The sequence below is a fragment of the Apodemus sylvaticus genome, chromosome 6 (genome assembly GCF_947179515.1).
Source record: "Apodemus sylvaticus chromosome 6, mApoSyl1.1, whole genome shotgun sequence".
NCBI lineage: Eukaryota > Metazoa > Chordata > Mammalia > Rodentia > Muridae > Apodemus > Apodemus sylvaticus.
Window position 1 is genome coordinate 113,453,746 of NC_067477.1, and position 24,569 is coordinate 113,478,314.

The following is a 24,569-nucleotide window of genomic DNA, read 5'->3' on the forward strand; positions in this document are numbered from 1 at the left end:
TAAGGCAAGAAGCATCTCTAGAGGAGACATCATGACAGATGGACCTATCCACCAGTAAACTACAACAGTTTTAAATCTGCTCACACTAGCAGCATAGCCTGAAAATCTGTAAGAAAGCAAAATTAAAAGAGACAAATACATAATCAAAGTAGACAATCCCCATCTCAGTTTCTATCACTGAGAGAAAAGAGCGGACAAGAAAAGGAGCACACCAAAGTACTTTGCCTTCACTCTAAGGCAACAGTCTGTAATTCAAGGGCAATGTACTTCTAAAGTTTTAAAATTGTTTTTAGGAGAATTCCATGAATGTGGCTAAGCACAAATTTTATTTTTATTTTCACTAACTGCTATCTGAAATCTATCATTCCCATCAATATCAAATATAAGCAATAAACCACCATGATATTACTTATATTGATGACATTTTCAAAAACAGAAACTGAAGATGTTCTTGTAGTTATAGATTACTTGGTATCTTAACTTAAAAACAGTGTATCTTTAGGTAGATCTTATTTAATTCATAAACGTAGAATCACATAGACTTGAATTTCTATATTGAATATAGAGGTGCTGGGGGTTGGCCCTAGGGCCAGGTGCATGCTAGGCAATGCTCTAACTCGGGTTACACTGCTAGCCCCTCACTTAAAATATGAAATGAGGTCTAGAGACAAATCCAAAGAGTAAACATGGGTCAGATACTTTGCTTCAGAAACCAAAATATCTATCCCATGCCTCAAGCAGTTCTTCAGGTCCACATTTCCTGCTATTGTGCCTCACATTGAGAGAAGATGTATACCTGATACACATATTACCTGCCAGCTGGAGGATACTGCTAAACATTCTGGGGTTGGCAGATTCTGTTTTCCTTCTATGGAAAAGCACTTCCTCAGTTACTACTCGAGAGTCAATAGTGTTAGCTTTTTTGTTTTTTTTTAAATCACACTAGATATTTTAGAAATTTTGTGCAACTCTTTGATAAGAACAGCAAGTATATTTGTACAGCACACATGGTTCACAAAGCACCCAACCAGTTCTGTGCCTGTGTGCATGCAGTTTCAGCATCACCTACTGGTCACCAGGGCACTGATCGCATTTATTAATGTCTTTGATCTCTATATTGGTGATCTGATCAAAACCTAATTCTGAGGTCAGACCTTTTAAGTTCTTCTTACTGGAATGTTCCTACTAGTATGCCTTGAGTTCTATTAATATCAAAAATAGAACAACCACTAGGAAAATACCCTATTCTTCATACATTAATTTCTTGGCTTCTGAACCTTTGCCACTTCAAGGCTTTCTCAGCTTCACTGAGATCCCCCACTCTGTTGGCTTTAGCACTCCCCTTTCTTCATCAGCACTTCTTCCTCTGTGATCCTTTTGCATCTGGTTACTACTTCAGAGTTTATCTTTGTCATAATTCTCATATTAAGATCTGTAACTCCCCTTCCCTTCCATCTAAGCCAATGTCTGCTAAAATCCCAAACCTATCTGAAGCCATGAACCAATTTCACTCGCCATGTCTGTACTTGTATCTAAGCAGCTGTAAAGAAGTGAAGGAAAATCATATAATTAGGCATGAAGTCTTCAATTTAAACTCATGAACTAGAATAAAATAAGACATTTAACACTGCACAACACATTGTTTTCCTCTCTCAGGCTTGTACTCGTCCTCTCCCCTCACCCACCAAGGCATCTACTGTAGGCTGAGTTCTCTCTCCTCTCTCCCTCTCACCTAAACTTCCTAATTCCCCCATATATTCTTTTTCCTAAAAACCTCAACAAGGATTACAACTTCCACTCTTCTATCCCTCCAGTCTGTGAAAATATTAATTTTTAAAAAATTCTTTAATCTATGTTCCAGACTTCTCTTTTCTTTTCTTTTTTCTTTTCTTTCTTACTTAATCTATGTACTAGATTTCTCTTTTCTTCTTTTTCTTTCTTTTCTTCTTTTTCTTTCTTCTCTTTCTTTCTTTCTTTCTTTCTTTCTTTCTTTCTTTCTTTCTTTCTTTCTTTCTTTCTTTCTTTCTTTCTTTCTTTCTTTCTTTCTTTCTTTCTTTCTTTTTCTTCTTTTGTGTGTGTTCTCATGTATATGTATGTGTAGACCAGAGTTCAACATTAGATATCTTCCACCTTATTTTTCAATAATGTTTCTAATTTATTCTTTGAGAATTCCTATGTGTTGTGATCATATCCATCCTCCTCTCCTAACTTCCTACCCACCTAAGTTCATATTCTCTTTTAAAAACAAAGAAAACAAACAATCCCACGGAGGTTCATGTTGGCTGACTCCTAGGCATGGGGCCTACCCTGTGCCTGGAGTATGGTTGACAGAGCATCTACTTTAGTTTTTGAGACAAGGTCCTTTACCTTCTAGTCTCCCTAGCACTGGGATTACAGGTGGGTGTGCCACATCTGGCTCTTTTACATAGGCCCTTTTCATGGTGAACATGTAAGCAGGGCCTGTGAGCTATAATTATCATACTTAGTATAATCAGCCCCCATCCTTCCTCTCACAGACTCTTTGTCCCTTCATTTAACATCTCTCAGCCTCATGCCTTCTATTCTCATCAGAGTACCTCAGAAGCAGTCAATAGTCCTCATCCCCACCCACTGCTGACCACGCCACCCTGCACCCAGCTTCTGCTTCCTCTGCAACTGAGATGGTACTTTCAGGGGAGTCCTCAGAGGACCCTGCTGCAGGAGTCAATGGAAGTTTTCAGCACTGTGTTAAGTGATCCCTCTGTATCATCTTACAGCAACGACTACAAAGGCTTCTTTTCCTGCTTTCTGTAACCACAGTCAAGTTTCCTAGCCAGGACTAACAGATTTCATACCCCTTTAGTGTTCTAAATTGCCTCTGATGAAAGTATCAATAAGCAGTGAAAAACTAGAAGGCAGGAAGCAGAAGGAAGAAAGTGAAGCAAGACAGAGTAGTCTGCTGGCCTGTAGAGAATCAATGCTAACTGAAGAATCAGACTATTCTATGAATGAGTACAGTCCACAAGTCTGCACTGGACACAGTTTACAAGGAAGCAATTCACGCTTTAGTCTCTATATTATCTGTAGCAAAATTCTAAGACCAGATAACCTGATCAGCCATGCTTTAACCCTGCTGCTACTACCTTTTGCAATCTGCCTTACCTTTCGAAAGAGTGGAGGTGTAATTACTGCAGAATATATAAGGAGCTGCCTATTGTATTCATTTTAGCACTGAGTAGGCAAGTGTTTAATATAAATCACCTATCTTTAGGCTACATTAAAGGAGGACTTCATTGAATATTTTGCATAGACTGTGTATTTAAGGACACAGCAAAACATATGGTTCACCCATATTAATTTTTATGTCAAGTGTAAATATGTCAAAATACAAGACCTGCCAAGTAATGATACCTTGTATTACTGATTCTTTACATTTTTTCCTAACATTCAAATTAGGACACAGCCTGGTGCACACAAGACATGACCTTACCTACCCTAGACTGAAGGAAGTAGAAACTTAAGTACTTGCTTTAGGGATATGGGTGATTTACTCTTCAGAGTCCCTTAGTTTTCTCGTGAATCACCCTATTAGGTAACCTAGTCCACAGGGATGGTATAAGGGAACCAGCTGATTCCTCATGAAGGAGGACCTGTGGACAGCCTTCCTAATTTCTGGCATGAGACTCAAACAGGCATTTAGACAGCAGAAGCATATTAGAGCAAACAGAAGGAAAAAAAGGTTTTATTGTATACGTTATTCCAAACAAAGATAATCAGATAAAGGCAAAGAAGAGTCCAGTTTAAAAAAAGAAAACAGTAAAGTAACTTAAAAAAAGAAGCTAGATATTAGAAAATAACCTTAAGTAAGAGGAAGAGGTTGTTGAGACAGCTTAGCAGAGACAAAAGGCACTGAAGAACAGAGTCATCCAAATTCCCACACTGTAAGATAAGGCAGACAAAAGGCCAATTAAACTATGTACAGATTAAAAAGAATTTAAGGAAGATAACTGGACTGGCTTGTTTGACCAATGATCATGTTTTAATTTTTCTAAAGAATATATCTTTGTGTACAGTACATTATTAGCATTATTCACCTCAATTTTCTGTCCTTAACTGAAGCCACCATAATGTATTTTTTTATCATACTGTTTATTCCATAGTTGTTGTGAATGTTACTCTAATATAAGTCAGCAGGATAAAAAACATATGAAAAATAGCTTTCTTAAAGAATTACTACATAAAACTGTATGCTTTGATAACTTTATGAATAATTAGCAAAGGGTGAATTGAGACTACTCCCAAACTTGAATGAAACTTCAATATCCAACTAACACATATTATCTCCATTCGCGTGGCTTCAGTACCCAATTACCATTGTCCCATAAGAAAACGTGAAGTATGGCTGAACACTAGCTCTGCTGCAGTGGCAAACAGTAAATCAATGAATCACCAACTTTTCAGATGGAATTTATGGTCAGATTCACTTTAGATTTCACTAAGCATTGTATTATTTCTAAAAGGTTAATTATATTAGAACAAAGAGACAAAAAAAAAAAAGAATTTAATGTGTTGGAAGACCTACCATCAAAGAAATTTGGAAATTTCCATGTTCACCCCTCCTCCCCACTTTGAGAGAGGCTCGCAAGTGGCCCAGGCTGGTCTTAACCTCTCTAGGTTACTGAGGAATGGCCTTGAATTCTGACCCTTTTGTGTCAGCCTCCCAACTTCTGGGATTAACCATGTGCACCCCATGGCCAGTCTGTTTTCTACTTCAGAGTGTTGCTGACATTACTTCTGAAGGGCTGGCAATGACAGCTGTTTTTGAAAAGCACAGTTGCCAATAAAAAGAGCATATAGTCATCAAACCCTGGAAACTCTGGGGAAAATATTTCATCTCATGACACAGTATTTATTAAACTTCAGAGAACATCAAAAACAATACTATGATTCTAGTAGTTGAAGTGGCATAAGCAATTATGAAAATGTAACGTGTGTTAACAGTAGCTTTTTTTTAGTAAGAAGCAGCTATAAAGCATGAAGATAATAGGAGATAAATACCTTCAGTTGATTGTTAAATGAATCCATTTCTGAGAGCTTAGATGCAGTTTCTTTTTCAAGAGCATCTAATTGTTCTTTAAGTCTTTGGCATAATTCTTCCTTTTCTAATGACTTTTTATGAAGTAAATTGATCCCTGAATCTGAAGTACAAAAATATCAAGTCAGTTCACATTTGGCAAATATTTATGTCATTTCCTGACTGGTCAAAATGATGTAACTAAAGAGATACAAAAGGTATATAATACAGAGACAATACTTTTTATGTCCAAATAACACCTTGTAAAGGCCCTCAAAGGAAATGGATATAAGATTGCTTCTGTACTGAAAGATCAAGACTTGAAAATCTCCACACCAGAAAAGGTGTCTGACCAAACACAAGGGGCCTGCTACCATCTACCTTGTTACGTGAGGTAAATTTAAAGCCATGGCCTAAAGTGTGTAAGTGCTCAGTTGGAAGGATATGCTCCTAAAGTACCTTCATACATACTTATAATAATCTCAAGAGCAGAGAACTACTCACATCAAGGACCCAATAAGCATTAATAACAGGATTATTTAATAATACAGTTTAAGAGGTAAAGAGAGAGGGTGTCACTGTATGATTTTTTTAAAAAAATTATACAAGGATAGAGGATAAACTAGGTATAAAAAAAGTATTTTCTATTAAAATGAAATAGTAAAACTTCTATCTAAATTCATAACCTAACATTTTGTATTTTTAGGGTATAAAAATCAAGTATAGAATTTGAATAAAATTAAACTTTGTAGAGTAAAAACCTAAGTCTTTCTGCATCTGAAACCGTAACTTCTCCTTTTAAGCATTTGTTATGAATGAATAAATTATTGAATGAATGAATGCACACTTAAGATATGCTATATATTCATTCAACTTTTACTTAATAGACTCACAGTATCTACAGCATTGTGTAACATGCATATATTTATTTATTTATTTATTTATTTATTTAAATTTTGGTGATAGTAGAGATTGAAACAGGGCTTCACGCGTGTGCAAGGTGAGCACTATACCACCGAGCCTCGAATCTAGTATGCAGTTATTTTAAAATTTAATAATATAGTTTATCAGGTAGGACACGCAGCTCTAGTTCCATTCCTGCAGTAGCCTACACTATGCCTGCTCATTTAAAAGTAACTCACCCTTCTACGGTAAGCAGCAGTGTACTGTGTTCTTGGAGCTCAACTTGCACACACATTTATTTTCTGTACCTGCTTTCCTATTGATGAACATCTGTCTCCACCCTGCTGTGCAGATGTTACAATGGACATGGAAGTGCACATGCCTTTGAGACAGTGGTTTACTTCTTTCAGATCCACATTCAGATGTGGGTCATATGATAATTCAGTTTTTCATTATGTAAGGCTCTGCCTTACTACTTTCTATAATATCTGTACTGATGTACCTTCCCACCAATGGTATGTCAAATTTTCCTTTACTCTCACTAACATGTACCTTAAGTTTCTGATAACATCTATCCTAACTGGTATGGGGGATAATTGAATTATTAGCAATAGTCACCTTTCAAATACTAGTGATTTTTTTCCCTGTTAGGGGAAATGTCAATTTACGTCTTCTTTCGTTTTTACATTGGACTATGTGGGGTTTTCCTGTTTATTCTGGAGACTGGGAGGGTATATTCCTTTTATATTTTGGATATCAAACCCCTAACAGATATATGGTTGACACAGTTTTTCTCTAAATCTGTGGGTCACCTTTTATCTTAGTTGTACAGAAACCTTTTAGATGGATATAAAATGATTTGTTTCATATTTCTTGTCTTATTTTTTATGACAATTTACCATTTTTATTTTTATATGTTTTATGAGTTTTTAAAAAACTGTTAATGGGGCTGAAGAGATGACTGAGTGGTTAAGAGTTCTGGCTACTCTTCCAGACATCTGGGATTGAATTCCTAGCATCCCCACGGAGTCTCACAGCTGTATGTAACCCCAATTATAGCAGATCCAATGCTCTCTTCTGGCCACATCAGGCATTGCATAAGTGTAGTGCCCAGACATATATGTAGACAAAACACCCAAACACATAAAATAAAGTTTAAAAACTCTGCTAAAACCAACATGAGTTGGATGTGAGTTGGGGTGGTGGTGGGATCTGAGGAGTTAGAGGGAGGGGTGGGAGTAAATATGAACCAAATACATTGTATGAAATTCTCAAAGAAATCATACAAATATTTTATTAAAATGCTTGCAAAAGATGTCATGGCCGGGCGCTAGTCGTGCACTCCTGTAATCCCAGAACCCTGGGAGGCAGAGGCAGGCGATTTCTGAGTTGGAGGCCAGCCTGGTCTACAGAGTGGATTCCAGGACAGCCAGGGATATACAGAGAAACCCTGTCTCGAAAACAAACAAACAAACAAACAAACAAAAAACAAAAAAAAGATGTCACAGTACTTTTGTCTGTTCTCTTTTGGGAGAGTTTTAAAATCTATATCTTACATTTAGGTTTTAATCTATCTTTGATGTTGCTGGTTTTGAGAAAGGGTCTTATTCTTTAGGCTAGGCTGACAAGGAATTTGCTAAACAGTACAGACTGACCTCAGATTCCTAACAACCCTCTTGCCTCAGTCTACATTATTATGTCCCAGCTTCTGTCTCGAATGCATTTTCAGCTGATCTTCAGGTCTCGGATAAGAGGGCCCAAGTTTACTCTGCATGTGGCTGTCCATCTTTCCTCCACTCTCCACACAGGAAGGCATGCTTCCCACTGATTGTTAATGTGACACATTAATTTTTCACATTATTTTAAAAATTCTAACTTATGGGCAAAATATTATTTTAATAGAATAATGCCATTTTAAAATTATATTAAAAATGATTTAGAAAAGAAATAAAACAAAACGTAGAGTCTTACCAGGTGTGTTACTGAGCTGCATGTTTTTAATTCTTTCATTTAATAGTTGCTTCTCAGGTACCAGATAGATAAGCTTATTTTGATATTCCTTTTCAAAAGAAAGTTGGAATATCATTAAAACCATATAATTTCCAAGAATCTTCTGAAAACTTTAAAACATGATTTAATCTCTTTTACACAGAATAGAAACACTACATGGTTGCAGTATAGAATTCTATAGAATATAAAAAGGAAATATTTAATCAAATACTTAGGAATGGTTGGCTGAAATTTAAAGATAATCAAAAATGCCTTCATAATGAGTGTCTAGAGACCGAAACTTTCTGCACTGTACTGGGTGACAGTTGGCAAGGAGTGAGAAGGGCGTCTATACACTAGACAGCATGTGTAGACAGGCCGCAGCACTCCATAAGGAATTATACACATCAAGGAGGGACTGAACTCTCAGGGAGAAATAGGGAAGCAGTGCAAACCATGTAAGAAATGACTGCCGTGACAAGAGGAAAACTGATATCCATCTTTGTAGTAAAAGAAGTTATGTGAGACCACTCTCCAGGTGGACAATATTTCTAATAACCTTTTTCTCAAATAGCAATAATTGAACCAGATTCCATAAGTAAATAAGTACCAGGTCTCTGAGAGAAACATTTAATGTTCTCTCATCACAGTTCTAAAAAGAGTAATTTCTAATCAAAATTTCCTAAAATTAATAGCAAAAGCTTTATTGCAATATAAGTTATGTAAGAATCCATGTGTCCTGCTACAACCCAGTGCTGATGCAGGACTCAGGGCGTTGTAGTGCTAAGGGGTAAGGCTGTAGAAAGTGATTAAGCCTTAAGGACTTTCCCTCTCTACGGGATTAGTTCGTGCCTTGCCCTCTGGGCACTGGAGAGCATATGGAAGAGACACTGCTTCTGAGGTGGGGTAAACCTGTCAGACGGTTTAGTGCCTTCATCTGCAATGGGCTAACACAGTTTGTAAAGACATTTTCACTAACATTCAATGTGGCTCGTGTTCATGCAGAACCCAGATCATTCCCTGCGCGGGATTACGAGGCCTATGGCCTTCTTAATCTATACCACAGCTCTGCCAGAAACTCAGGGTCTCATGATTCCAAAAGCACAGTGTCTATAGGAAGAACTGCTGATGACTGTATGTGGTTATGGGCCATTCAGCAGCAAAAGACCTACCTGAAGTTCTTGTTGAAGCTGTTTGATTTCCATAATTTCCAGATCACACTGTTTATCCAAAACTTCTAGCTCAGTCTTTTGTGTTTGCTTTCTGATTCGGACATCTTGTAGTCTGCCTGAGAGCTGCTGATGTTTTCCATTCTACCCAAAAATCATATACATATATACAATAAATAAGTGCTAACAGGACAGGTCCCCCTCAGGAAAAAAGTATTTTTATTTAGTTAAGTTTCACTTTACATTTATTATTCAAAGTCAGTCTGAGAAGAAGGTCAAAGAACAATTTGTGGGAGTCGGTTCCCTTTGCACTATGGTCTGCAGACTAACCTCAGCCTGCCCAGTATGGCACTCTCCTGTGGAACCACCTGGTCAGTCTACCTTGTAACATTTTTAAGAAAAAAAAATATATCATCAAAATGATGGTTCTGAGACACCCTTACAGCACACAGAAGTTAAAGGTTGTAGACCTCTGTTGTAGCATTGTGATGTGATTAATAATCATGGTATGTAAGCAAAGTTATTTAAAGCCATAAAAAAACATCTTTCTGACTAAAGGTATTATGATGCTTTATTTTTAAAAATAATTTCAATGCAACTCAAGACAAGGAAAAAAAATTAGGCTTTCACTACACAAGATCTAAATTTGGTTCTACTACGTAAGCGAGCATCCACCATGCAGAACCCTGCGATTTGAGCAAGGCTGGCCTGACGAGGTTCTAGACTGTTGGAGCTTCTCATCTTGCATTTGAATGAACTTGACCCTTTAACATTTGATGTGTAAGAATCAGTTAAGTAGAGTGATTACTATTTGTTTAAAATTAGTTTTTCAAACTGAAAGAAATGGTCAGAGACCATTTAGGCAAGCAGCTCGGTTGTTTTTTCCTGTTTAGCAACCGAACCCTTCTGATTCAAGCACATGCTGGACAGGAAATGCCAGCACTGTTCAGCTAAAGTTCACGAAAACTCTAGCCTTACCACTGCTTCCAGTTCAAGGTGGAGACTTTTCTTTTTAGAGTTCAGCCTGACAATTTCTTCTTGTTCTCTGTTCTTTTGATTGAGAAGCTCCTGTCGACGGATTCTTTCCCATTCTAAACGGCGTTGTCTTTCAAGCTCCTGTTTTGCTGCCTAAAAATAACAAATTATTGTTAATGTTTAAATTTACAAAACTCTGCATTATTCACAACCTTGTGGGATGATGGCATTTAGGAGTGAGTGGCCAGTGCTAAGGGTGGGTAGAAAATGGAGTTTCCCATGGGCCGTAGGACAGCCACAGAGGGAGCTTTTATTATCACCTTTCAATTGCTTCACAGAAGCATCTTTTTGTTATAGTCATTCTTCTTTTAAAAAGTCAAAGGAAGACTTCATGAGTATAAAAGCAAGAGACATAATTACACCTTTATTCTGGAATCAGAGGAGAAACAATTTCATTTACAATTTTTCAGAACACTATAATTTACTGTGTTTCATTCCTGGCCTTAAAAACACAGTGTTTCTTGGAACCCTGTATAATTCTGTGCTGACTTCTTGATTCACCTTTGTGCCTTCGCCTCCCTAAACTTGGAATCTGGGCCTCCAAATCTTCCCACTTTGATTCTGAATTCTAAGCTTGCCTTCCACCAGAGAACTCATCTGCCTGACTTCCTGATGTCAATTAACTGGAGCGCCTCACTTAGCTCAGCTGTGCAATCGTCCTCCCCTGACTGAGGCCTCACTTGCTTATGATACAGGCTCCCACAGCTCTGCCATGAAGCCCTTACTGTCCTCACACACAGAGATCCTCTTTCCCTCATCAAGGGAAAGGAGATGCAGTTCTGTTTGGGATAAAGAACAGTGCCATGATTCAGAACAGCACACAACAAGTCAGCATATTCTTCTTAAACGCCATGTTCTCATTTAGAAAACTACCTCTCGTCTTTCGATCTCCTTTCTCCTCTCTTCCTCCCGCTGTCTCTCCAGTTCTCTCTGTTTCTCCAAGCGTTTCTCCAACTCCAGCTGCTTCTTCCACTCTTGCTCCTGTAGTTCTCTCTGCTTCCGCTCCCACTCCTCCTTCTCCTTCTGGGCTTTGCGCTCAGCCTCCCTCTGCTGCTGCTCCATCAACACTTGGCGTCTCTTCTCCAGCTCCATGTTTCCACGTTCATAGTTGGCTTTCCGTTTGTCCTCAAAAGTAACTAAAAAGGAAAGGGAAGGAGGGAGAGAGGAAGGGAGGGAGGGAGGGAGGGAGGGAGGGAGGGAGGGAGAGATTACACTTTCTCTCAAGCCTACAGAGCCTCTCATCTAGTTCTGCGGAGGTAGTCACTTAAAACCTCTTCTGCTCTTGCTCCCTGGCTGTTTCCCCTATGGACACTTCTAACTCGAATGTAAATAGGAAAGTATTTACTTTCCTGTAAAAGTATTCACTTAAAAAAACCCACAATTTTCTACATTTGATCCTATTCACACACTGACTATCCAAGCCAATAAAAATACTGGTTTACCTTTCTTAGTGCTTTCTTCAAATAATCAAGGTTGTGTTTCATCTGTTATATGTATGTCATTAACTTTTTGAAAAGGCTGTTTTGGGTTGGGTTTGGTTTGGTTTTCAATGGTGGAGATCAAACTTGGTACTGGCTAAATATTCTCCTATTGAGCTATAACCCCAATCTTTTCACTGACTTCTAAATAATTTAAAATTATCATGTGTACATTTTTTCAATGAATATTTAAAACTTTTTTCAAAGCTAAAGATTTCATTACAAAGTTTGATCTGATTCTCCCTAATGTGGAAGAAACACTAATTTTCCAAATATATATATGCTCCCCTCTTCCTTCATCATTTTCAGTTTTATTCATTAAAATATCTAAATAATTTAAAATATCCCAATGAGGTAGTGATGTTACATAAGTCTGTGGGTTCAATTCCCAGTAATATACACAGAGACGCACACATGCACATGCACCCAAATCACATCCATTCACTATTTTCATATAGCATATAATTTTTAAGACTATTAATATTCTAAATATTTGTTTGTATTTGAAAAATAAAATTTAAAGAAAATACAATTAATTTTGATTTTGAAATAAATTAATTAAAAGTGTAAAATTAACACCTGGCAATTTCTTCTGAGGCTCCTCTTCTTGTGCTTTCTGATAGGAAGGTAGCGTTCCATTAACAGAATCAATTTGCTTTCCCGCTCTAAGAAGAACAAATGACAAAGAGCCATCGCAAAGAATGAGAATTTTCAGACTGAAAAATATAGATTATCAACAATGAAAACACATTCCTATTTAAGATATAGCATTAAGGATATTTACACCGTGGCATGGATGGCCCTTGGTCATAACACTCAAAATACTCGTATATTAATCAGACAGATCCGGATTCAGCTAACTGTTGTTTGTGGGCAAGTTTTTCTTAATCTTTTCAGTTAAACTTTTCCTCTTTTTAGCATGGTGAAAACACCCTCTCTGTTATCTACTTCCCAGCATGACTCAGTAAGTGTGAAGACCGGAGGACAGAATAAATATGTAACTCTCCTCTAAACTGATGCACAGACTGCACTGAGGTGAAAACAATTCCTAAGTGATACAAGCCAGGGCTCTGCAGACACGAACCTGAAAGACGGAGGGACGAGCTCAGGAGGCAGGGTCAGCGGCAGTGGCTGTCCAGCTTTGGCCATGTCAGTGAGGTGCATTGCCAGAATAAACTCTTCAGCTTTCAACTGTCCATCGCCATCAATGTCAGCCAGAGTCCTAAAGGCAATGTGAACATTCACAAGTTACAAAGTACTCAGAATTTTTACTGACTTTTATTTTTATAAGTAATGACAGGATAAATTCTAGGTTAGTATATTTTAGGAAAATGTAAACACATACCCAAAAAAGTCAATTTTTACCCTTAGTTTTCATAGCCCAAAATAATAAGAAAGACAGTGACTCCTCAGAGCAAATGCCCATCTGGGAAGGTGGTTTATCATACTTCATGTTCAACTCACTATAATAAATGAGATAATCTCTGGATTGCAACGTAAGTCAATAAAGAAAGAAAGCTACACTGTTGTTGATAAAATCAAGGTTAAGTTCTCAGGAATGTACACTTCCCTAGTGAATGTAACTTTCAAACACTTTCAAGGAACATTCTCAAGTAACAAATTTTTACAGAAACAATAATTTTATGTTTGTTCTTTCAGAAACAATCTTCCAAAAAGACTTCTTATAATAGACTATGTATAGTTTGAAATCACTCACCAAATAGTGGCTAGCTGAGTCTGAGAAAGATTTGATTGAAGAAGGGCATTTCTAGCTTGAAAACCTGATGAAGTGAGAAAGGCATAAAAAGAAACGACTTTAGTCTCCATTAAGTCATGCGGGCAATGCTGCTGCTTTCTCAGAACATTTCCCATCAACGTTTGCACCAGTGGCCAGGCAGCGCACTTCGCAGTACTCACACACAGACCTGCGGAGTGATCCACAGTGCTCACACACAGTCCTGTGGGAGTGCAGAGCCTGAGCGAGTAAGGAGGGAGTGCTCCTCAGTGTTCTTCCAGCAGGAGCACCACTCAGCTCTGAGAGCAAGGGCCAGCCTCAGGCCAGGCAGAGGGAAGGCTCCCCAGCGGTGACCTCCCACACACAACCCTTCCCTCCAGCTCTTCACTGGTTCCTTTGTCTTCACTGTCTCTCTTCTTACATGATCTGTAGAGGCTGCCATTCTTCCTGGGACTCCTGAGCACACTTTTCTCTCTGTTTTTAAGAAGCATTTAAGCCTAATGTCCTAACCTCACCTCAATATTCATACTCCTATGTCCAACCAAACACCTACATATATGTTTCACAAGCATCTCAAAAAAAAAAATCCTGTCTCTATCATGTTCCTCTCTCCAATTTTTACTCCAAATTGCTCTCTCTTCTCTATGACTTGCATTACTGTCCTCAGCATGACTCTAGACGGAAATCACCAAGTCTTTCCTGACTCCTGTTCCTTATCCATCATTCACTTTGCCCTGAGTGAAAATTATGTGCTGTGGGAATGTGTAAGTTAGGAGTATACAAGTATTACAAGTATATAACTTGTATATAACACTTTATCATCCTCTGTAAGGTTATATAATATTCTAAACTGAACTGAAATATTCAGACACACGAGTTAAAGCGTAAAGTATGAGCTATGGTGGGGACTTTTGAAATCGTACTAAATGTGTTTTGCATTATGCAATGTTTGGGTATGGTCCCCACAGACTCATGTTTGAAAAAGCCTATGGGGAACAGGGAATGGAATGTGATGGCTTGTATATGCTTGGCCCAGGGAGTGGCACTATTTGGAGGTGTGGCCTTTTTGGAGTAGGTGTGCCACTCTAGGTATGGACTTTAAGACCCTATCCTAGCTGCCTGGAAGCCAATCTTCCAATAGCTGCCTTCAGATGAAGATGTAGAACTCTCAGCTTCTCCAGCACCATGCCTGCCTGGATGCTGCCATGTTCCCCACTTGATAATAGACTGAACCTCTGAACCTCTAAGCTGCCCCAATTAAATGTCCTTTATAAGAAAACAAAAACAAAAACACCCGAGTTAGCCATGAAAAAGGAGAGCAGAGAAGATGTGCTTTCTCTTTCAGAAAGCCACGGCTCTCTCTGCTCTCTCTAATTGCTACCACTACCACACCTGTGGTTTGGGGTTTTCATTCACTTCAAAGCTTACAATATGAAGTCTAATCTTTCTGAGAGATGCTTTTCTGAAAAGTGGGTGTATACCCCTTGCACTTAACTTGGCATAAGAATTTGAAGAAGGCAATCAAGTCGAATCCATCTTTCAATAATTATACACTTACAATATTCTTATATATAATGCCTTCAATGTTAGAACTGTTAACAATGTTAACTGTTAACAATGTTAGATAAGACACAAAGTAAAAATTCAAGTAACATTTTTTCAAAAGATGTTTACATAAAGAACCAATGCTCTTTCATAGCCACTATATGCCAGTTACCTGAGAGGTATCCACTCATGCTTTTGTCTAGACTATTAAATTTTTGCCGGTACTTTAATCTTGAAGGCTGAGGAACTGCCCACTCTGAGGTCCCTGTCTTAGGAGAGTTCCCTGAGAGGGAAGCAGTTGAGGAAGTTGAGCTGTAAGGAAAAGTATTTAAAATTTTGTTACCAAGTAAAATACAATTAAACTTTACAAGACAAAGACATTAAGAATCAATATACAATATAATGGCAATAGACACATACAATTCCATCTATTAAGAATCTACAATTCCAGGTATTTTACTGGCCAGGGCATTTACAGATGGCATTTCTTATCTTCCAAACACACTTAAAAGACATTATCTACACTTCTTAATTTGTCAAACTATGGTTCAGTGATGTTAAGAAAAAAAAAATCACAAAACCAATGGTTATTTAAGCTACAATACAATATTTTTCTAAGTGAAAAGTAACTCTCTGTAAACCATTTTTGATGAACTATGATGATTTCTATGGCAGGTAATAAATGATACTTTTGTGTTCTGAAAATTAAAAATACCACTCTATCCAGATGTGGTGGTCCATACCTTTAATCCCAGCACTTGGGGAGGCAGAGGCAAAGCCAGTCTAGTCTACAGAGCAAGTTCTAGGACAGCCCGGGCTATACAAAGAAACCCCTCCAACAACAACAACAACAACAACAACAACAACAACAAAGAAAGCTTGTGTTAAATATTTATACTTGTCCATTACAAAGAACAACCTAGATAAGCCCAGGGCTTATTAAGTAAAAATCCACACTGAAAGCAGACAAAGTTGTTTGTGTTAAGTATTCATACCTACTAGATCCTAAATCAATCAGAGACTGGGCCTTCTGGATACTAGCACCACCAAATCCTCCCATCATCAGACTGTAAGATGATGCATGAGGCAATGCTGAGGGAAAATGATAAAAAGGAAAGGAGTTGTATAAAGGCAATTCCACAAAGAAGGAAATCTCTGAACAACAAACTTAACAGTTTCTTCTTTACAGCTCTGACTTATTAGACACTCACTTGAAGAAGAGTAAGGAATGGATAACGGCTGAATGAGACTGGCAGTTCCATTTGGTAATGAGGATGTACTAACAGAAGGCACTAGGGGAGCAGGCATCATTAGGGGAGGAATACTGGTCCCTGAAGTAGCAGAAGACAAGGGTGTTGTTATAGGTGCAACTGGAGGCAAAGGCTGATGAATGGACAGATTGGGCATGCTTCCCATCCCTACAGATAAAAGAGAACACATTTTCCAATGGTATTTTCAACTATAAAATACATCTCAAAAACAAGTTACAGCACAAAACGCACCCTCAAATTTGCAGAATTACTGTGGTAAATTTATCCTTAAAATATTCCATAAAGTAGCTTTGAATCTGAAGTGAAGGAGATAAGCTACTACTTGAATATTAATTGTTTTTCATGTATGAACTACAAACAGGCCTTCTCTTTTCCTTCTCTTATGGTCACTAAGACTAAGCAATCTTTGTCAACCTCAATAGTAACTCAAAGATAAAATGTCTTACCTGACTACATGGTTTTCTGAGTAAGGAAAACAGATCCAGACTAGACTATCATGCATCCTCATTCTTCAAACAAACAGGCTCTAACTAATAGATGCTACGGTGGGCTTGCTTATATGTATGTTTTACTGGCAAATGCACCACTTATTTCACTTTTCTTCCAAGTTATAAATCTATAAATTCAAAAACAAGTCTTTAAAATTAGTGATAGCTTTTATTTTATTAACTGCAGATCACTAACTACAACATAAGAATACGGCCTCCGGGTGATTTGGTGTCTACAGCTGAGTACAATGGTGGAAGAATAAGGTGTTTTCTTTTTTTTTTTTTTAATTTATTGATATATTTATTTACATTTCAAATGTTTTCCCCTTTTCTGGACCACCACTCCCCGAAAGTCCCATCAGTCCCCTTCCCTCCCCCTGTTTTCCCACCCAACCCTTCCCACTTCCCTGTTCTGATTTTGCTCTATACTGCTTCACTGAGTCTTTTCAGAGCAAGGGGCCACTCCTCCTTTCTTCTTGTACCTCATTTGATGTGTGGATTATGTTTTGGGTATTCCAGTTTTCTAGGTTAATATCCACTTATTAGTGAGTGCATACCATGATTCACCTTTTGAGTCTGGGTTACCTCACTTAGTATGATGTTCTCTAACTCCGTCCATTTGCCTAAGAATTTCATGAATTCATTGTTTCTAATGGCTGAATAGTACTCCATTGAGTAGATATACCACATTTTTTGCATCCACTCTTCTGTTGAGGGATACCTGGGTTCTTTCCAGCATCTGGCAATTATAAATAGGGCTGCTATGAACATAGTAGAGCATGTATCCTTATTACATGGTGGGGAATCCTCTGGGTATATGCCCAGGAGTGGTATAGCAGGATCTTCTGGAAGTGAGGTGCCCAGACCTAACATCTGGTGTAAACAAATGCATTTCTCAACACAAAGACATCTTATTGAATGTTCCATTGAAAATTATTGCTTTTCACATATAATTCATAAGGAACTGGCTAATCAAAATTGTATGGAAAACATACCAATTGAGTATATAAATTAATTAGGACAAAGCATACAATCTTTAGGCCTCAATTTAGTTGGCTAATTAACCTTTAAGTTAAAAAAATTCTCAATCATCTATGATTTTAAATTACCATGCAGATTAAAAACCTCTAGGAGTGTTTAAATTTATTAACTCTTCTTGTTTTATTTGTTTAATATTAATACTGTTCCTATTTAAGAGTGACAGTGTAGTGTTCTGATACATGTATACACATATGATAACCAAGCCAGGATATTTAGCACATCTGTCATCTCAAGCATTTAGCATTTCTCTGTACTAAAAACATTCAAAATCTTCTCTCCTAGTTGCTTTGGAATATACAATACAAAATTGTTCATCATAGTCACTCTACCATACAACAGAAAGTAGAATTTATTTCTCCTCTCTAACAGTGATTTTGTATCAACTGACCATTTGTCCTTGACCCCCAACACTATCATCTCCCTTCTGTAGCTTCTAGTGATTAGCAGCCTGCTTTCTCCTTTCAGGAGAGACAAAAGAGACTGATAAGGAACCATATTTAGAGCCAGTTGTAACTGAAGAGGCAGATAATTCACTTCACTATTAGGAACTGTGACAGGCAGTTCAGGCAAGACCAGACAGGGACACTTAGCTATGATAGTAATTTAAGATCTCTTCCCTTAAAGGTATGAAATGTAACTTGGAAGTCTAGGGACTGTCATTTTGTGCTAATAAATCCTTTCCTGATCCCCAAGGAATCAAGCTTAACAATCAAATAGGGCTGCTAAATTAATAAATACATACCAAAACGAGCAGAGATTAGTGGAGAGAACATAGGGGGTTGTTTCATGATAGGAGGGAGAACTACAGGCAGCTGTTGGCCCTGCAGCTTTAATTTGATGAGTTTCATAGCTATAGAGAACTCTTGCTGGTCCATCTTCCCATCCTTGTTCAGATCTGATAAGGCCCTAAAAGGAGAATGAGTTGAGTAGATTGGTATGTGGGATGGTAACGAGGAAATATAAAGAAAACAATGACAGAGCATTCACTCTGTCAATTAAGTGTGTGTGTGTGTGTGTGTGTGTGTGTGTGTGAATAACAGAAAATCTGCACAGTGAGAAATACTAGCCAGAGACAATATCTAACAAAACAATAGCACACCTCGAAAATCCCAGCCATCATGGAGGCAGAGAGAAAAGAATTGTTCCAAGTTTGAGGCCAGCCGGGTCTACATAATGAGTATTAGGGCATCTAAGCTACATAGTGTGTATATTTTATATAAGCACATAATTTCTAGATTTAATCTATTCACTTGTTCAAATAATCAAAAATATGTTTGCTACTAGCATTCTGTCAAGCACACAAATGTTCTATAAGGAAAAAGAATAGGGTAGAAGTTCTTATTTATTGTAAATACAGTTAACACAACCCCAGATATTCTAGAACATTTTAAGAGATGTTTTTCTTCTTTACGTTTATGAGTGTTGTATGTAGTATCTAGCTGTGTTGTGCCTGGTACCCACGGAGATCAGAAGAGGGTGGGTGCTGGGACCTGAACCCAGGCCCTGTGCAAGAGCAGGCAGTGCTTTAGCCACAGAGTCTCTGCCACCCCACTAGGATGTTTTTAAAGTAAGAGCAAGAAAAGGGATGGTGCTTCAGGGCTTACAAATGATGAAAATCAATAAAACTACAACAAAATAATAGAAAGGAATTTGAGATTTTTGTCAAATTATATAGAAATATTTTTCAATGTTAACTCTTACATTCTGTCTTGAATTATAATTAAATTAGATTTTTTCTATAGAACACTTTAAATCATTTTTAGTCATTACTTAGTATAATTTACTTCTGAAAAAGCTAACAAAATATTCTTATTTAACAGCAGAGTACAAATGAAAATAATTTGATGTTGACACCATACTATTTAAAACAACAGCAGCTCATTAGAAATTTAAGTGCATTTATAAAATAAAGTGTTTTTACCATATTTCAGCTAAAACCGTGGCCGGCAGACCTGACTGTAGGAAGAACGTACGGGCTTGATCACCTGAAAGTAATAAACACAAAAGCCACATGATGCATTAGTAAATAGAATTATCTGACACTTACAAATAGCAACAGCTGGCACATGATGCTGACTTAACTCTAATCAGTAAAGTTAGAAGTGTCCATAAAAAGTTATTTGCATTCTAGAGAAATAGTCACCACTAACATTCTACTAACCAGTGAAGAACGAGTGTGTTATCCATCTTTGAATCTTCACCCTGAACAAGTTGCTTAATTATAACTACCAAGAGCTAGGGAAACATCTCCCATGGATTCTCCTTATTTGTGTATATACTTGCTGAGCACACCAAGAACACAAAACCCAATCTGCTTGGGTTTTCAGAACTGGGTTTATAAATCAAAAATCTTGAAGACTGAAGTAATAATGTCTCCCACTAGAGCAAGAAACGAACTTGCTACAGAATGATGGCTTTTCCGAGTGAGCTCGGTGTTCTCCTGCAGCACTCCCAGCAGGCAGAGTATCTTTCTGACACTGTTATCATCCTGGTCAGACTCAGGGAACAAAGGAAAGGAGCAGACGCATGGCCGTGTGCATGCCACCAGCTGAGCTGCTAGGGGTAAAGGCCTGATTCAGGATCCTCAGATCTTCAAGTAGCCATAGATGATAACTACTATCAGCTCATCAGGAGAGAAGTCAACCTCTGACAGCAGGTATGGTACAGCAGGAATACAAATGACATGGGACTATAACAAATACGGGGATGGATTCTGAAGTCAGCCTGAAAGGTATTAGTAGCCATCATGATAGCCTTAGGCAAACCCCACATCATATCTCAGTCTAGGCTTTACCCTGTGTAAATACAGATGAACAAAGTATCAGCCTCACAGAGGTGCTGTGAAGGTAAAACACTGTAATGCATACTACAAAGCCAACCAATGGTACAGGTGTCATCCTTGTGACAACTGTTACACATAAAAGCATTAAGACGCAGTGGAACTAAAATGGAAAAGAAAGACACACCCAAACCAATCCCTTTTTTTGTTCAGATGGTCTTTCTACAAAATGAGTTGCTAACACCAATAATTAATACTTAGCACAGGCTCAAAGGATAGATAGTATTATGGAAACAGACTTTGGGATGCCACATGCCTATAATCTAAGCACTCAGCAGAAGCTGAGGCAGGAGGATGTAACAAGTTAGAGACCAGTCTGAGCTATACACCAAGACCCTCTCTCAAAACAACAAACAAACAAATCCTAAATAAATCAAAAATTTAAAAAGTTTTTTTGGGGGATCTCTGAGAAAAATATCTGGTATAAGAAATAAAAAAAAAAAAACAAAAAACAAAACAAAACAAAAAAAAACTTCTTGGGCTAGAGAGACGGCTCAGCGGTTAAGAGCACTGACTGCTCTTCCAGAAGTCCTGAGTTCAAATCCCAGCAACCACACGGTGACTCACACCCATCTGTAATGAGATCTGACTTCCTCTTCTGGAGTGTCTGAAGACAGTTACAGTGTACTCACATATAATAAATAAATAAATCTTTTTAAAAAAACTTCTTGAAATAGTATTAATATGTAATAAAATGGATTCCTGACCACCATTAGAATTCAAGAAAAAAGTCCCATATGCCAAAATGAATCAACAAATTAAGACAATTTCAGGAAAAATAAAGTATCTTTAAATTCTAGAGTTTTGATAGATACAAATTTTATTATTTAATACAATTTTGATAGCAGTTATTAAAATTAACTATAATATATATAAACAGGAACACATTATGATAAATAATATAACAAAGATTAAATACAAACCTGTTATGTAACCTCCTGAAGGCTTGAGGTTATCAAACTGTTTATCATGCTTAGTACGTTCTTCAGATGTAATAGCCCACATATTTGGCCCTCCTAAAACATATATGAAATGCCAAGATATTATAGGATGTACATGAGCCTGCTCAAAATTGTGTCCTTCACAAGAACACAAAATTTTAACATGTAAACATGAATCTTAAACATTCATTTGATGAGACTATTTAATGTCTGAAGGTCATAAAAGTAGAATTCTATCAACTATATACAGCAATCCTAAGGCTTTTCAGTCATCTACTCAGTTAACATCTATTGAATAATAACTGTATACCACTCACAAGGATGAGGGAAATATTGGCAATAAAAAGATTGGAGTATTATTCTCATTCTCAAAGAAATACCTAGAAAGGACTGCCATTTACTGTGTTAACTGTGAAGGACTCTAAGCAGAAGTGTGGCAAAGCTGTGAGTTCTCACCCTGAAACATCAGAAGTGAGATACAGGAAAGAGTGAGACTGAAGCACAGGCTGGAAGCGTTAGCATCGTGCCATGGGCCAAGGTGGTGTAAGAGCACCTCTCTCACACAAAACAGATGTGGTTGAGAGGTTGGGATATGTAAGATGCTCTAAGTAAACCAAAGAGGCTACTACCAGCTAAGGTACCAATGTGAGCACAGAAAGCAGCAGGAAATAACTAGTCTGAATTTGCTGCAAAGGGACATTTTTCTTTTTCTTTCACCACTAGGGATTGACAAGGCCTCTCTGCACTAGGTAAGATGTCTACCACCAAGCTATAACCCTGACCCTCCATTTTAGCCTTTATCTCTCAAGGTCAGGGCAGAAGTCACTTCCATCAGGAAGACCCAGGTATCTCTTAATGACAGTAATTGCTTCCTCTTCTAGATTCTCAAGATAAAGGTCAGGCTACTGCAGAGGACTTGAGAAGGCTCTGTCTGATGTTCCCTCTGCTCTACAAGACTATGACATGGGGACAGGGGCTCTGTGTGTTTACCTTTCTATTCCAGGAACCAGCTGAGTGCCCAGAAAAGAGCAAACATTTAAAAATGATTGCTGAATAGATGTCTGATCAATAAAAGAAGGAACAAGGTAGAAAAAAAATAAAGAGTGCCTTACTACACAGGTCAGGAATGCAGGGAACGTACCATTCAGAGATTGCTTTGCTGCCTGCCTTTCACATTTAATCATTAGCATTCTGAAGGAGTCCTTGGGAAGCCTTATAAATCACCTAGGGTAATAATCATCTATACATCACTTCTGGCTCCTATTTTGGTTTACTCAACATCACTCAACAAGGAACCATATGTAGTTAGACACATAACTCATATATATTTGCTGTCCACACTGAATAAAAAAATCGGGATTAGAAAGGCAATTTTCAAGAAACTTTTATCCCTGAAAAGATGCCTAGTCTAACATTTCAGATGTTAAAACTGATTTGATAAACACACTTTCCATAGCGCAAGTGACTGAATTAAAAAAAAAAAAAACTATAAAGTTTTAAGAGTTAGTGTTAAAAATAAAGAAACAGATATGATGGACGAACTAAGGCTCTAAAATAGCTAAACCACACATTTCTGATATAAACACATGTGCAATAAAAGTTTCCTCATCTTATCAGTTTATTATCAGAGAGACTGAGCATCTTATCCATGCAATTCAGAATATACCTACAATAACATTAGCCATCACCTTTCACCTATTAAGATTAGAGAAATAACACAGGTACATAGTGGGGACTAATGTGTGGGAGGAATGGCTAAGAACAACGTATAATAATATAGTCATTTGAAACTTCAAAAAAATCTGTCAGAAGTCCTGTGATGATCAGGACAATCATGTGTATTAGAACTTATTTTACCATGTATAACTTTGGGAAAATTGATTAAAGAGATGAAAATGACAACAGGGATGAGAACAGCTGTGAGCATGGTGATGTCAGGTACTTATGTGCAGTCTCATTAACCCAGAGCCACACAATAAATTAGGGGGCTACTATGGAGAAGCAAACTAAAAGCAGTGGTGGAAAAATAACTGGCTTAAGATAATATAGTAAGTAGCAGAGCTGAGATTAGAACTTGGGCAGTTGAGCATTAATTAGCTCAGTGGTAGTGTGTGGCTTACAAACACAAAGCCATGGGTTTGGTCCCTGGCATGAGGAAAAACAAAACAAAACTTTGACCACATGGGAACTGAGGTTAGAACTGGGGTAGCTTCGGACAGTCCAAAGCAGTCCCGTGTCCCTGCTCCCAGGATTAAAGTTTTGTGATTTTCAAAGAAACAAAAATTCTCACTACACATTTCTCCCCCAATTCATCACTAAAGTGAGGAGGGTGGATTTTCAGAAGACTCTCCGTTCCTCATTCTCTCCTTGCTACTGGCTCTGTTAAGCACACTCACAGAACCAGTGAAAAGGGAAAGTTCTGAGTTATAAAGAATCAACTTGTCAGTACTCTATCATCCCTGTCTTCATGTGTGGAGCTACACATGCATATCTATAAATATACAGACTTCCATAAAGAACACAGCTAGATACTACATCAACATTACAATTCTAAGTGTAAATAATCCAAACATGATATATTAATATACAATAAAAACTAAATAGTGGAAATAGTCTGCAATGATATTTGTCTCCAATTTAAAATAATAATTAAAACAAATTTAAACAAATAACACTTAAGATATAAATAATGTATACTGGTCTAACACTAATTTAAATCTCTAAAATAAATCGTTACACTGTTCTAAACCAACCTGTAGCCTAAGTTGTGGGAACTTCACTTATAAAAGCCTGGGTTTTGATGGGAGCCTGATAGAGCTGTTTCCTGAGAGGTTCTGACAAATACTGAGAGGGAGATACTCTCAGCCAACCACTGGACTGAGCACAGGGTCCCCAACAGAGGAGCTAGAAAAAGGACCCAGGGAGCTAAAGGGGTTTGCAACCCCATAGGAAGAACAACAATATGAACCAACCAGTACCCCCAGAGCTCCCAGGGACTAAACCACCAACCAAAGAGTATGCACAAGGGAGTCATGGCTCCAGCTGCATATGTAGCAGAGGATAGCCTGGTCGGGCATCAATG

General features: G+C 37.7%; 1 protein-coding gene across 4 annotated transcripts in view; it reads right to left on the bottom strand.

Annotated features, from left to right (window-relative positions):
• Positions 1-24,569, bottom strand: part of Itsn2 (intersectin 2) — a 112,928-nt gene that overhangs the window by 65,370 nt on the left and 22,989 nt on the right. For 3 of the 4 annotated variants that reach the window (XM_052186168.1, XM_052186167.1, XM_052186170.1), the window contains exons 3-16: positions 21,470-21,562; positions 19,629-19,692; positions 18,450-18,613; positions 16,119-16,325; positions 15,903-15,999; positions 15,080-15,219; positions 13,345-13,408; positions 12,712-12,849; positions 12,207-12,292; positions 11,023-11,285; positions 10,093-10,242; positions 9,118-9,258; positions 7,928-8,015; positions 5,038-5,177 (exon numbers count right to left, since the gene is read on the bottom strand). In XM_052186168.1, coding sequence (XP_052042128.1) covers positions 5,038-5,177; positions 7,928-8,015; positions 9,118-9,258; positions 10,093-10,242; positions 11,023-11,285; positions 12,207-12,292; positions 12,712-12,849; positions 13,345-13,408; positions 15,080-15,219; positions 15,903-15,999; positions 16,119-16,325; positions 18,450-18,613; positions 19,629-19,692; positions 21,470-21,562 — 1,835 coding nt within the window. The remainder of the gene's footprint in view (positions 1-5,037; positions 5,178-7,927; positions 8,016-9,117; positions 9,259-10,092; positions 10,243-11,022; positions 11,286-12,206; positions 12,293-12,711; positions 12,850-13,344; positions 13,409-15,079; positions 15,220-15,902; positions 16,000-16,118; positions 16,326-18,449; positions 18,614-19,628; positions 19,693-21,469; positions 21,563-24,569) is intronic. The other variant, XM_052186169.1, reaches the window with a different exon arrangement.